This window comes from Asparagus officinalis, chromosome 7 (assembly GCF_001876935.1).
Source record: "Asparagus officinalis chromosome 7, Aspof.V1, whole genome shotgun sequence".
Lineage (NCBI taxonomy): Eukaryota > Viridiplantae > Streptophyta > Magnoliopsida > Asparagales > Asparagaceae > Asparagus > Asparagus officinalis.
The window spans coordinates 145,143,449-145,159,476 of record NC_033800.1 but is presented as its reverse complement, the minus strand read 5'-3'; the positions used below and the strand labels follow the sequence as shown (position 1 = coordinate 145,159,476).

Below are 16,028 nucleotides of genomic sequence, written 5' to 3'. Positions count from 1 at the left end.
ATTTCATTAACCATTATTGTAGATATGTTCAATTTAAAAATACACATCTATTATAAATCGATGATGATCATATTTCAAGTAATATATACTCCAATAAAAAAATGGATCAGATTACATACCAGAAATTGTAATAATAAAATGAGGATCAAAATAGAAAATTCAGGTATACATCTTCACCAGTTACTGTTCATTACAACAACAAGCACAACAGGAGAAGTGAACATAACAACAATCCTTTTCTAATTACTAGTTCACAACAAAAATGAGAATCAACAACCTGAAGAATAAAAAATGTTAAATCAAACTGGAAAAACAAGTGGACGAAAGCCCTGTTCTAAGAAAATCCCAGTTGGTATCCATTAATGCATTAATTCATAATTCTGCTTCCTTTGTCAGGGGGTATAATTTTCAATAAGCAAGGATGATAGACTCGATAAGATCATTCAGCGGTGCGAGCTCCCCTTTCTCAATTAGTTTGAATTCCTGCAGAACGAAGAGCAAGCATTTAGATGTAGAAATGAAAATTACAACATTTTAATAAACAGGGAAGGACGAGCATTTTTCTTACAAAATCTTACCCATGTGAACAAAGTGAAATGCTTGAAGCAAGTATTTAGATGAGCTTCTTCCTTCAGGCTAACAATCTTTTGGAAATGTGAGTGGTAGATGTGAGCATATACCCGAAAAAGACGTTTAAAGATTGTTTTAACTACTTCTCTGAAATTGTTTGGAAATGGTGCACCTGTAATAATTCTATATATCAGTAAAAAAAATTATGGAGGCACAGTATCAAATCTGTCGCAAGACATCACACCATACCAAGCTTCTGAGGGAATATTGTCTCATCGTCAAGTTGGACTTCAATCCAATCCATCAAATACTCGACATATTTTGGTGCGGACACTTCTATAGGTTTCTTAATTTGTACACCATCAGCCCATCTATACTCAAACCTGTGGAAAATCCATCTGTATTAGCATCCTGATAACCCTAAATAGATGATAGAAATGATATGTAGATTCTGGGTATTATTAAGGGTTAATTGTCCCTAGAACCCTGTAGAATTTTTGAACTTACTACACCTGTAGTTTCATTTTGGCAGATAGACACCCTGGGTTAATTACTTTTGAGTTGTTTACCCTGGATGAATTTTTGGTAGATATTGACCCAGTGTATCACAAAAGTTCAACCCAAGGGGTTTATTTGATGAAATGAAACTACAGAGGGTAGTAAGTTCAAAACAAGGATGCTACAGATGATCTCTGTGCAATTAATAGATGTAATTTTTAATTGTCGATAGAACATACTTCGGCCCTGCAGACATTGTTGGGCAAGTAGTTGGCGTGCAAAATTCAGCAAGAGTACCATATAAAAGGTTCACTTGATTGAAGAAGTCAACAGCTGAGGAAGAAATGCAAATAGTGAGACGTCATAAGTATCTCATCAAGAATGGTTCTGCATTGAACATGGATATATATTGCACTTGAACCAATTTAAGTATAAAGTAACGAAATCCCTCATGGTACATGCATAAAAGTTAAGGGTTAATTGCAGATGTACCCCCCTGTAGTATTGTTGTTTTGAACTAACAATGCCTCTAGTTTTATTTTTGCAGATAGCTCCCTAATTGAACATTTTTCTCTTTTACCCCTTTGAGAAAGAGAAATTTGTTTCTTGACAAACAGACCCCTGAAGGTAAAAGAGTCAAAAAGTTTCACTCAGGGGGGTCTACCTGTAAAAATAAACATAGAGTGGTAGTAAGTTCAAAACAATGATGCTCTAGGGGGTCTGTCCGCAATTAAATCTAAAACTACTTCACTACAAGTTGTTTAGGGTGAAAGCTATACTGTTTACGGCGAGCCATTCATTCAGATCCTCTCCAGGGGGTAGACGAACAGCCTCCTTCAAATTGCCACTGCCCAATGTAGCATCAATGTGTTTCTTTAGTTGCGCTCCCTGCCTCGAAAGAAATTCAAAGTTAGAAGTTTCACAGTAACTTATCCGTATGCAACCAAAGAATAACATTCACAAAACATACCTCTTTGTTAAATGAATAGAAAATTGAGGTTTGGGTATGCTAAAGAGCAAAGTGTGAAAGGACACTCAAACACAATAAGCTTTCTATTAAGACGAACCTAAATCTGAAGATGATACATTAAACCAAGTTTTCATCATACAAAATACTTGCAAAATTTGTGAATATGGCATTTAGTAGTTTTTTTTATTTACATAATGCATTCCATTTCTAGACTGTGAAGGGTGACGTTCAGCTTATAACCACTAGTTAGTCACATTATACTTATGGAATTACAAAAGATAGTTAGGCCAACAATAATCCGCACCACATCAAATCGTTAAATCATCATTATGCTCTCTTTAAAAGATGGAGATAGACCTGCTAAAGTCTTATATATTTAGGCCTGCTAATGTTTCTGTGTCTCAAACAAATTAGTTGCTTTAAATAACAAGGTCAATAAATTTAGAATTTAAAGGAGATGTTTTAAGGGAGAAAACCTTAGATACATTATACTACGCATAATATTTAAAAACAATACAACCACAAGTCTAAAATTCGATGTCATTCACACGAACGAATCTTTTTCTCCGTTCAACTCCTTTTAAACACATTTCCATGTAAATAGGCAGATACAATCTCTTGCACAATAAAACAGGCATGTACACTTAAAGATTCATTTTGTAGAGGTAAGTGTTAAGCTAGCTATCAGCTATCATCACCAAAAGTACAATCACTTCTCTCTGGATAAAACATTCCAAGGATTTTGATCAAGCAATACCGTACTTGCATCCTCAAGTAATTACTAATGTGAGCCGATACTTTACTTTCTAAAGACAATGAGCGGTCTTGTTGTCAAAATCAATACTATACAAGGGATTGTTTCAGAATATTATTCTGATAAATGCAAATAATTCAATTTCATGGCACAAAGAAAATGAAAAAGAGAAAATACCATGTATGGCTCATAAGCAACAATAAGTTTCAACGACATAATAGGAATAATAACTAGCACAAATCCAATAATTTAAATAAGCATAAGCAAAAGCCTAAAAATAATAAAGGAAAACATCTGACCTTATTCCCTGAGGGCGCGTTCTTCTTGGGCCTGAAGGTCTTCTGATTTCTGAAGAAAATGGATCAAAACGATATGAACCTCAACGTATCACAACAATTTTTTTTTAATCTTATTAATTACATTGAAAAGATTTTCTTTTTAAACCATATGGCTCGACAAATTAAATCAAACCCAGATCAGAATCCCCCTCTACTTAGGAAAATAAAATAAAATAAACAAAAAACAGAGCTTTTTCCTGCTAACAAAATCCCTAATCTTCTCAAACGAAGATCACCATGCGAAAACATGAAGAAATACATCAAACCCAGATCACAAAATCGAATTTTTAAGAGAAAAACATTAGAAATATTGACCTGTTCCCAAGGCCGAAGAGGCTCATCTCTGCGTGAAGAACAAAGAGAAGGAAAAGCAAAAACAATGGCTTTACTATATTTGTGGGTATTCTTATTACTATTCCCTCTGTCCTCTCTCTCTCCTCAAAACGTCAGGAGAGTCTAAAGAGAGATTTTATTCTCTGCCTTTTGTTCTCTCTCTATCTCTCTCTCTCTCTCCCCCCTCAATGCCCAGTTGTTATTTTTAGAGAGAGAAAGGGAGGGAGAGCCAGTAAAGAACACCCTGTCATGAGAGAGAAAGTTCAGAGAGAGGGAGGGAGTGTTTAGAGAGAGAAAGGGACGGTTGTTGAAGACCCGCCAACTTCTCCGTGGCTTTTCTCCGCTCATTAACAGCTCATATGTTTATAATAACGACAGAATTAGGCTATAAATGCACTTCAAACTTCGAACTATGTCTGCAAATTTTTTTTTTTTGGGTTCCAAGTTGGCAACTTGTTGGATTCTGTAGAATCCAATGAGGGAACCTTTTTTTTTGTGAGGTCCATATATGGACTGTAAATGACGTACACCGTACTCGAAACCCACTTATAGTTCATAATTCTTCTATTTAAATTAAATTTTTGGTTTTTTGGTGTGTAAAAGTCCTATAAAGTATTAATTATTATTATTAAATATAGCGTGTAAAAACTTTCTATAGACTATATTACTCCTATTTTTTTAATATTACATTCTAATCTTAACTAAATTAAATTAATTATTATTATTAATTATATTATATTATGTGTCATTTCAAGTTTGTCTAACTTGATCCCTAAATTTTTCAATGTTATCGTAAAACTCTACATCATATTAATTATTACTAATGCATAATAATATATTAATAGTCAAATTGCATGTTAATAAATTATTTATGGAAAAAGTTGAAAACATGGAATAGTTCTAAAATTGTACCCTAACACTCATAGAAAAATTACAAAAACTTTCTATGGACTATATTACCCATATTCTTTTTTATATTACATCCTAATCCTAACTAAACTAAATTAATTATTATTGTTATTTAATTATATTATATGTCACTTCAAGTTTGTCTAACTTGGTCCCTAAAACTTCAAATGTTATTGTAAAACTCTACATTATATTAATTATTACTAATGTATAATAATATATTAATAGGCAAATTGCATGTTAATAAATTATTTATGGAAAGAGTAGAAAACTTAGAATTGTTCTAAAATTATATCATGACACTCATATAGGAAAATTACAAAGAACATTCTTGCGTTTAGGTAACAGGACAGAATGTATAAATATGTAATTTTAGAAAACATTAGGATATTTAAGTACAACAAGATACAAATGAAGGTGTATAACTTTCATACTATAAATTAATACAAGTTTGTCTAACTTGGTCTCTAAACCTTTCAACACTGTTGATGCTCAATATCAAACAGTCGATTAATCCAGAAGAAGATGGTCACGGGGTGATGAAGGATGATGGAGGGCACGCTCCCTTCTTCGACTTTATGTCTGGTTCTTGAACTGGGATATCTGAATCCGCTACAAAGACCAGAAGAACAAACCCGTAAGAGGGCGGGGACTAGTTCCCCTGTGGTACCTTCGACAGTCAAGTTAGCTGGTGAGCTTGAGTGAAGTTTAAGGGAAAGTCTGAGGACTATTGAGGTCCTTGTAAGGAGTATTTTAAGTTTAGATTTCTTAGTTTAATTTTACTAATATATCAAGAAGAAGAAGTAGCCGAGAGAGCCCTCTTGTTCTTACCCCCCTCCTTTATAGTGGATCGCTCTTGAGGTGTTAACCTCTGGCTTTCATTTTGCACAGGATGACAGTTGTGGAGTGAGCTGGCTGGCTGCTAAATCATCATCCACTTTACAGATGTTGGCAGACGGCTGGAAGGGAAGTTACTTCGGTATGTAGAGAACGTCTCCGTATTTTTCGGGAAGTGATTGACAGCGTGACAGAAGGCACATGGGTATACTGAATCATCCATCGCTTTACAGGTGTCAGGTAGCGACTGGATGGGGAGTCACTTCGGTATGGGAGAAGACGTCTCCGCAATATCCGGAAAGCGACTTGTGAGTGAAGTATGAGCATGCTGGCTGCTAAGTCACGAGAATTGTTAGAGCTGTGGTCTTGATGGGACCAGTCAGTGTTGTGTCGTCGATTAGAGAGCTGGTGTATATCCGAAGGGAACTCAGTTTGATCTTATCCTCTTGGCAAAGATGTGTCAATCTTTAAGTCGTCCTTGTGGTTTGTCGACTAGGTAGTCGAGTGAACTTCTGGTTGACTAAACAGCCGAGTAAGTGGTCGGGCGAACTCTTGAGGAGTCGTCTCGGTTATGAAGGGTCGACTGATTTCGCCTTTCGTGTCGACTCAGGAATGTTGGCCTATCCGACTAGTTGGAATGTCATCTCGTCTCAGCTAATAACCGTCTCTTGAGTCGATGTAAAGATGTCGACTCATATAGGAAGTCAGGATCTCTCGTGCCGACCAATATTGCCTTTGGTGTCGACTCAGGAGAGTCGGCTTGATAAGTCGGTGGGGGCTGAGGCCTCTGTGATTGTGCCTTGGGTTTATTCCCGATGAGGTACCAAGGGCTTGTCCATGATGATCGATGAGAGCCGGAAGAATCGAACATATATTGTGCCTTGGGCTTACCTTGATAAAGAGCCAAGGGTTTGAAATTCGACTGAGGAGTCGTATGTCTAGAACTCTTGAGAGTTGACTAGAGCTTTCCTTCCCCTAAGGCCGAGAGGCAGTCTATTGAAATCGGCCAAATGTTTGAGTTTCTTTTGCTAGGATTCTCATTGTATCATTTTGTAAATATTTGTATCTTGGGTGAGTGAACACCATAACAAATACTATTGTAAAACTTTACATCATATTAATTATCACTAATGTATAATAATATATTAAGAGACAATTCCATGTTAATAAATTATTTATGAAAAGAGTAGAAAACCTAGAATTATCCTAGAATTATACCATGACACTCATGTAGGAAAATTACAAAGAGTGTTCTTACGTCTAGGCAACAGGATAGAAGGTACAAATATGCAATTTTAGAAAATATTAGGATATTTAAGTGCAATAAGATACAAGTAGAGGTATATAGCTTTCATAAACTATAAGTTATTTAAGTTCAATTAAGTCTATAAAGATTTAAAACCTTTGTTGTTGATGTTCAGTGATCACACAGTCAATTATATCCGTGGTTAGATGGGGGTGAAGTTGATGAGTGACTGTTAGGGGCCGCTTCCTTCCCTGAATATCTGGTTCTGAGTTGAGTGGCTGAAAAGTCTGCACATATAGAAACTTATAAGAGTACGAGGACTGGTTCCCCTGTGGTTTCTCTGACAATCAAGTCTATGAGGTCTCGTCGATGATATTCCTATCTATTCGGGATTGGAGGCCGAGCATGAACATCATTTGAGGTTAGCATTACAGACGTTACGGGAACACCAGCTATACGCTAATTTTTAGCAAGTATGAATTCTAGTTACCTGAGATCTGAATTTTGGAACATGTTATCAGCCGAGAGGGCATCGCAGTAAAAACCAGCTAAGGTGTAGATCATTTCAGAAATTCATAACTTCTTAGTTTTGGACCAGCTATTATAGAAAGATACTTCAAGGTTTTTTTCGACGATTTCGACGTCACTTACACACATTACGAAGAAGGGTATATAGTTTATTTGAAGCATAGAGTGTCAGAAAACGTCTGAAGGTTAAATTGATTACAACACCAGTGATGGTTATTCTAATTAGTGATAAAAAAATTAATTGTTTACACGTATGTGAATGTATCCGGTCCTAGAGGTATTTTGACGCAGACCCAGAGAGGAAATATTTGTATTTTAAGATAATTGAGGACTCATGAGCGAAATTTATCTCATACATGGTTTGGAGATAACAACAGTGGTTTTCGCATTGAAAAAATTAAGACATCATTTGTATGGAGTACAAAGGGAACTATATACGGATTATCAGAGTTTGGAAGTACCTTAAATTAAGACATCATTTGTATGGAGTACAAAGGGAACTATATACGGATTATCAGAGTTTGGAAGTACCTTTATCCCAAAAGAAGTATAACCAGAGGACAAAGGGAACTATATACGGATTATCAGAGTTTGGAAGTACCTTTATCCCAAAAGAAGTATAACCAGAGGCAGCGGCAAAGAGTCGAGTTTATTAAAGATTATGAGTTTGCAATTTAGTATCCTTAAGGAAAGACAATTGCTGTCGCAGACATGTTGAGCATAAAACGTTAATTTTAATATACAATTTTAAAGTGTTTAATGTTTATTACATCGAGAACTTTACACTCTCAGCCAGATTAGCTTTAGACAAGAGATTAGTGGAAACATTATTTTCTTATGAGCTTTATTAGTGAAGTCATCTTGGAGTTATGAAAAGATCAATACCCAGATAGGATATTCTTAGATTAAAAATCCGTAAGAAGGAAGCTTCTATAGAGACTAAAGCAGAATGAACCATCGAAACCAACGGGAGTTTCCGAATTACGGGTCGACTAGTGATGCCGGGATATCCACAACTTAAGAAGGATTTATTTAATGAGGCATATCGTACTAAGTATATAGAACATCTAGACACATAGGAAATGTACAAAGAATTAAAAGGATGTGTTAACGGAGCGACATGCGTAAGGAGATTTTGAAATATGTAGTTAAATATTTTATCTGCCAATAAGTGAAGGCAATACATCAGAGACCATCTAGAACCCTATAGCCTTTACCCATTCCAGAGTGAAAGTGAGCAGATATTTCTACGGATTTTATTGTAGGATTACAAAGATCAAAGAAAGAAACAAAATATATTTGGATGATAGTTGATTGGTTGACGAAACCGGTACATTTTTTACCCCTAAAAACAACTTATACAGTGGAAATGTATGCAAAGATAATTATTTAGAAAATAGTGATATTTTATGAAGTTCCAAAGATGATTGTATCAAACCAAGAATTGGTGTTTACTTTACACTTTAGGAGAATATATTACAAGCATGCGATATGGATTATCAGAACAAACAAGATGACCACAACCCCATTGATGGAATTCATTTATAACAACAGTTATTGAATATCAGTTGCACCGTATGAGGCGTTGTACGTGAGACCTCGTAGACTGTTTATTAGTGGACAGAGCCAGAGAATAGTTATTACTTAGACTAAAAGTTGTGAGAGCACATTAAGGAGGAATGTAATATTGAATTGAGAACATATTCTTGCCTCTCATAGTCGACAAAAGAGTAATACAGATCAGAGGTGACAACCCCTAAAGTTTCATGTTAGAGATTTTATAACAATAAAAGTATCGCCAGCAAAAGGCGTTCAGCGATTCAGTAGACGGTGAAAACGTACCCTAAGATATGTTAATCCATTCAGAAAATTTTGAGCATGTTAGAGTTACATCATTTATATTTGATTTTCTAGTATTTAGGTCAAATATACACAATATATTTTATGTTTTAATGCTCAAGAGGCATTTGCGCGATGAGAAGCAGTAGAGTGTGATTGATACACCAAGTATTGAGATTCAAGATGATTTGATTACTATAGAGATACTGGTTTGCATTACTGTTAGAGAAAACAAAAGGCTTAGAAACAAAGTTATTTCTTTAGTGAAAGTTCAATGGGATCGGCAAGGAGCCGAAAAAATTTATTGAGAGCGTGAAAAAGATATAAGTCGCGATTACTCACACCTGGTTGAGCAGATAAGATGTTGATATTAAGTATGCTTTTATGCATTTTATAAGTCGCGATTACTCACACCTGGTTGAGCAGATAAGATGTTGATATTAAGTATGCTTTTATGCATTTGTGATTATGTTATGTTTACCTGGTTGAGCAGATAAGATGTTGATATTAAGTATGCTTTTATGCATTTGTGATTATGTTATGTTTTTTTGCCATATTTATATTTAACGCTAGAATGAGGCACTAACACTTAGTTCCTAATCACTCGGAACATATGGTATATATATGAGGGTTCCTTGTTTGGATTTTTCGCCGGACGTACTAGTTTCGTCTGATTGGGGGTTAAGTGGGAGTGCACATATTCTAGATTGTTAAGTTTAAATGTGTGTTTATGTTTCATATCTGGGGATTAATAACACGAGATGTGTACGAGAGGGTTTCCTTGTTTGGATTATGCACTCTTAGTACTTTTATCGTGTTATTAATCTTTAAGATACGATCACGGAATTTCAAGAATGAAATTTTTTTAAGGGGGGTGAATATAAAACCCCGGAAAAATTTGAGTTAATGATTGATAAATTGAATTAATATGTGATTAATTAATTTAAGTGGATATTTATTATGATAAATATTATTAAATGGTATATGAGTATGATACCAAGTATTTTGAGTGTAAACAAGTCAGTGAATGAGAAAGAAACGAGTCGAAACATGCACAATGGCCAAAATCTAAAACTCTAGAAAACTCCAGTCCGGTCGACCACCACGATCGACCGTAGTCCGGTCGACCGTCACGGTCGATCGCGAAACTTGAAATATGTTTTTCCTGTTTTGACTTGGTTTCGGGTATTTAAGACTCATATTCGTTTTTCTTGTTATATATATACATTGTTCACGAGATTTTCAGTATTCTTTCATATTTTTGAAACCCTAGCAGCTACCAAATAATTTTACAAACCCTAATTTGATATTTGAGGAAGATTAAAAGCTTTTGAAGCAGGATTTTGGGTTATTTTTGGATTTTGGCTTGGAGATCTACCTTGGCATTACATCTTGCATGTTTTTTAATAAGTCTCAGGTGAGTTTCATCTCTGCTAATCTCTCTCCCTATTTTAAAAACATTTTTAAAGAGTTTTAACATGTTTCATAGAGCCTAATTGACTAATTTATGAATAAAAAAGTAAATATTTTGTATATATGTATAAAGACTAGGTCTTTTCATGTTTAAGATATTAAGAATGAAATTTCAGAAGTGTTCTAAGACCTTAAAGTAATTAACAATGTTGTTTAACTGAGATTTAATAAGTTTAATCGTCATATTTGTGTTCCATGCATGTTTAAGGGTTTAAGCATGTTTCTTTTTGCAATTAATCGTGTTAAACATGTTTGATGATTTCCCATAGATGATGATTTTATGTTCACAATGTTTTATATATGTTTCAGTATGAATTAATCAAGTTTGAATCATAGAAACACGACACTAGCACAACTATGCAGAAACCTGCACAGTTCTGGAAATATCGGGTTCGGTCGACCGCGTGCCAGACAGAAGCCTGGGCAACTCCTAAAACCTGTCCCGACGTAAAGATGCAGTCGACCGCCCACTCCTTATATGGCATGTGCATGATTGTTCTTCACTGTTTTGAATTTCGAGAGAGTGTCTCGATCTTGTACTGTTGTATTATGATGTTTAGGAGTTGTTTAATACCTGGGATGTTGGTGAACACCAAATATTAACACGCACACCGAGATTTGTGCATGTACACTTAGTATATATTGTTTTAACATGTATTGTCGAGATATTTGACACACGTTAGATTGATGAAAGTGAAATAACATATGGTAAAATATTTCTCATCAGTTATGGATGCTTAGTATGGTTGTTTATTCCGTAATGAGACCTCAGTTGTACCACACTAAGAGTATTTGGTTGTTTTCCCTGTAATAAGACCTCGGTTGTACCAAATACTTGAAGGTGATCAGTGTGTTTTTCTGGGTTGGGTTGATGTGCCTATTCACCGTTGTACGATCATCTAGAAGCATATCCGGAATAGGAAGATAAAACCTATTATCGTAGAACGTTTGACTAAGGAAATTGAACCGACGTGTTATTGTTGGCCTTTTTGTTTTGATGATGTTTAACAAACAATTTACTTCTAATATTATTTATCTAGTGTTTGTGTTTTCTTATCTATTATAGACAAACAATGTGTTGGAGGATAGATAGAGTCAAGCATTCACGATCATATCTAATGGAGGTTGGCATAATAGTGGAGTGAAGCAATATAATTTAAGTTCAAGATCCAAGTTCAAGCTTCATCCGCAAGTTTACCAAGTCGTGCTTATTGAAGACCTTCATCAAGCTTGGGTATATTTAGCACATGTTTATATTATGTGTGTTTAGTACTTTAAGCTCAATATCATACACACACATATTTTATTGGTTTCTATGTATATATATATTTATATTTATACATACATGTTTTGGTTTTCATATTTATATAAATATGAAATTACATATTTCATATTTATTGTTTTGTTTTGGTTTAGTTTTGTAGATATGAAACAATAGTTATATTCATATACACTTTCATATTTCATATTCAATTGTTTTTGAAAAAACAAATGTGTTTTGTATTACATATACATTTTTGTAAAAATAATGTATTATTGTTTATAGACTTAACATTCACTGTATATATCTTTTATTAAGTCTATAAAATCATTTCATAAAGTTTCAAAACATGGTTTAGTCAAAACGTCAAAAACAAGTGTTGTTCATTTTCATATTTTGGACTATTTTGTAACATGTTCATTTTCATGTTTACAATCATTTCCCAAAGTTTTATATTTTTTTAAATTTATTTGTTATTTTTTAAAGAGGTTTGAAATTTATTTTCACTGTTCATAACAGGCTGATAACACGTTATCAGTCGACTGATACATGTGTTCAGTCGACTGAAGAAATCGCCTGGAATAAGCAAAAATTTTTGTTTTATTCTGATCGACTGACCAGTCGACTGATGAGGTCATCAGTCGACTGGTCGTCTCTTCAGTCGACCGATGAGCTGCCAGTTTCCTATAATGGTCAGCTCATCAGTCGACTGATTAGTCGACCGACGGCATCATAACGGTTAGTTTTTCAGAATTTTCAGTTTCCATTATTTTGTCTTTTTGTGATGTTTTCTCTTGGTTTTTGGGGTTGTTTCATGAGCCTATATATACCCCATGCCCTCATACTTCTGAGAAAATTAAGAGAATGTTTTAAACAAGTTTAAGAGTGTTTTAAGAAGGGTTTAAGCTTTGGTTTAAGTTTGTTTAAGAAGCTTTTAAGCATTTTCAAGTTTCGGTTTTTGAAGATAATTTCACAAGAGCTTGAGGAGATCATCCATTGGTGTTTGAGCATTTAACTTTTCTCCTTCTCTCTTGTTATCATTAGAGAAGTTTTTCTAAACTCATATCTAGCTACTTTATATGTTTAATTTTTATTTGAGTTTAGTTTGATTTAATTTATCTCTTTGTTCACACACAACCTATTGAGCTTATTGTATTTATATTTGAGTTTAGTTTGATTTAATTTATCTCTTTGTTCACACACAACCTATTGAGCTTATTGTATTTACATTCATAGTATAATTTGGGGTTGTGGGTTTGTGACTTAGAGTGTGAGCTTTTATTGTGTTCTCATCCATATTAGAGAACAAACATTTGTTGTATCGAGCGTTAATTGTGAGATCGATCACTTTGAAATATACTTGTATACCGAGAGGAGTGTGTGGTGAGAGACGGAGTCGTCCCAAGAGGAGTGGGATAGATGGTAATACCTAGAGGTAGGTTGTAATTTCTAACACTTGAAGGAGGCACGGGCTAGAGACAAATACTTAGACGGTGTAAAGTGGGATTGCAAGAGTGTGGATTGTAAAGTTTTCGGTGAGCTAAAAAACCGAGTGTGATGTGTAAACTTTATTCGGGTGAGCGTAGAAAACCCGGTTGTGATAGTGGATTTCACCCCGGGAGTGGGGAGTGGAGACGTAGGACGAAAGGTCTGAACTCCGTGATCATATCGTTTGTTTGTGTTTGTCATTGGTGTTCCTTTATATTCGTGCTTATCATTTATATCGCCTTTGTCAATTGTTTATTATTTATATTATCCTATCACTTTAGTAGTTTGTTTACCCTTGTGTTACTTGTATATCCTTGCACGTATATTTGTAATATATCATTCTTGCTAGGATATATTTGTTAATAAGTTTTTAATTGGCATAAATTGGATTAGATTAGCATAAACCCTATTCACCCCTCCTCTAGGATTCTTTCCTAGTGGCATTAGGGTGCCTTCAGTTATTATACGAACCTTACAAGAGTATCGTTATTTCAGGTAGCCGGAATAGGGAGCTAAAAAGTATTGTCGCAGAGCGATTGAGTAAAGACCTTACAAGAGTATCGCTATTGTAAAAAGAGATGCATACATATATACAGATGTAGTATGATCCCATGAGTAAGGTATGCATTGGATATATGACATACATGACATAGTATTTTGTAATGTTTGAGCTGGATAATATTTCCTTATGATGGTGCCAGTAACCTGAGGGTAGTCTGAGATTGTGACGAATTGTTTTATTGTGATTGAGGGTAGAAGCTGTAATATTTATGTTTGTGATGATTGTTCATATATAGGTTTGAAGTTAGTAGTTAGAGATTCATAGCTTGAGATATATGGTATGTACATGAGGGTTTCCTTGTTTGGATTATTTCGCTCGACGTACCATTCTCGAGTTGTGGATTTCTAGTTGCTAATTTTACTTGCATTTTTAGTTGAGATTGATATTTAGCGATTCATAATTTAGGATACGAGGTATATACATGAGGATTTCCTTGTTTGGATTATTTCGCTCGACGTACCCGTTCTCGTATTATGAATCTCTAAATACCAATTTCCGTTTAGCACTGTATTGACGATTTTATATTTTTATATACTAACCAATATTTTCTTATACTACTACATCTTCCCCTTTGGGGCAGTAGAGATGATCTCGTTAGCGCTTTGATGCTTATTATTTTCCCTCTTTTTAGACGACGAGTCAAGCGTACGGAGTGTCGCAGATTGAAAGAGATGCATCTTAGCATCCGTCTTAGTTATTTTATTAGTAGTTATGTACAGAGCTCCACAGTAATAGTTTATTTTTAGACTCTAGAAATTGTATTTTTATTTTATAAAGGTTGTGTGCCTTAGAGAGATTTCTTTTGACTCTTGATTATGAGACTTGGTACATTTATTATGGTTCAGAGATATTCTTATACTATTTCAGTTAGGCTCATGTGTTGATCATTCTCATACTTCTTCTGTGCATATTCTATTCTTGTACTATTTCCATTATTTATCTGTTTTGTACATTCACCTACTTGTTGACTCTGCTAGAGAGATGGTAATTGTGATGGTGAAACGTGCCGTTGCATGGTGTTGGCGCTTGACAGGTTTAACAATCCGGATTTCATCTTGGACTGCAGCCTTGTGTGAATCCTGGGGCGTCACAAGCCACTTCCTCTTCAGAATATCCGGTTCTGAGTTGAGTGGCTGAAAAGTCTGCACATATAGAAACTCGTGAGACAACGAGGACTGGTTCCCTATAGTTCCTCCGACGATCAAGTCAGCTGGTGAGCCTGAGTGGGGAAAATGAAGAACTGTTTGAGTTCTGTAGTGTAGTGCAATTAGTAGGCATTGCTTAGATTTAATTAGAACCAACCTCCTTTAAGGTTAGAATAGTACCTCTATTTATATCGGTGGTGTAAGGGCAGAATCGTTATTGTGGTCGAGCACAGGATGACGGTGAAGGAGCATGGGCTGACGGCTACGTCAGCGTTTGCTTTACAGGCGTCGGCTGGCGACTGGAGGAGAGATCACTTCAGCATTAAACAAGAAACGATCAGAGACATGACAATGCCTACGTAGTCCGATGAGTCATGAAGGCTATCGAGGCTAAAGACATGATGCGCCTGTCATGTATTAAATATGATGCTGACACGTTGTCAGTGGGAGAGGCTTGAAGCTAAAGTTGTCATTTAGCTTCGTCGAGAAGTAACGTCTTTCGAGTCGACCTCTTGATGAAGTAAATCGTGCTATGTCTACATGCATAATACACAGCGGAAGACATGTATGTACAAAAATACTAACTTGATTTAATTTGGTCATATAGTGACTAAATTAGTTAAAGATTGGAATAATACTATATACCGTTATTAATGAAATACTGTATTAGTGATAATAATTTGGTATCTCATTTTGAATACACATACCATGTATAATGAGTCATGAGATGAGTCACTTAGTGGATGGTTTGAGCACTTGTTTATTAGCAGCATGGTTTTGAATGTATGATTCTAAGATGATTCATTGCATGACTCACTTGATTAATCATTAATTTTTGATGATTCATTGCATGACTCATAGATGAGTCATTCATATCATGAACACATTTCACTCTATAAATATGAGCTTTTTTCTTGGAAAGGTTAATGAAAAATTGCTAGTGTTTTTTTCCATAAGAGAATAAAAGAGAGCTCTCCTCTTACTAAACTTTAGCAATCTTTGAGAAGAGGAAGTAGTAGGATTTAAGAACCCGGGGTGGATATGCTTGCCTTGTGTCTAAGAAGACTCCAATTTTAATCGCTCACCTGAAGACTTGGAGATCACTACAAGGAGATTTTCTACTACAAGGAGCAAGAGCTAGGGTTTATTCGATCTTCGCATCGAATCACGCTACAAAGTATGACTTTCTAAACTCTGTATGCTCTCCTTAATATAAGGATCATGTTATATTTAATTAGACATCCATATGAATATTTCATGGCTCTACATGCTTAGTA

General features: G+C 35.0%; 1 protein-coding gene across 1 annotated transcript; it reads right to left on the bottom strand.

Moving 5' to 3' along the window:
* Window positions 140-3,746, bottom strand: LOC109850559 (MOB kinase activator-like 1A). Its single transcript, XM_020420589.1, has 7 exons — window positions 3,446-3,746; window positions 3,092-3,140; window positions 1,848-1,956; window positions 1,308-1,401; window positions 820-953; window positions 579-742; window positions 140-483 (listed from the first exon to the last, which is right to left on the bottom strand). The coding sequence occupies exons 1-7, from the start codon at window positions 3,469-3,471 to the stop codon at window positions 409-411; spliced, it is 651 nt and encodes a 216-aa protein (XP_020276178.1). The 5' UTR covers window positions 3,472-3,746; the 3' UTR covers window positions 140-408.

What these genes read in the sequence shown, in the direction of transcription:
- LOC109850559 (XM_020420589.1), bottom strand. Translation starts at nt 3,471, where the DNA reads ATGAGCCTCTTCGGCCTTGGGAACAG. An exon ending in TGAATGGCTCGCCGTAAACA is followed by an intron (nt 1,402 to 1,847) that starts GTATAGCTTTCA and finishes TTTCTTCCTCAG; the next exon opens with CTGTTGACTTCTTCAATCAA. An exon ending in AATATTCCCTCAGAAGCTTG is followed by an intron (nt 743 to 819) that starts GTATGGTGTGAT and finishes GAATTATTACAG; the next exon opens with GTGCACCATTTCCAAACAAT.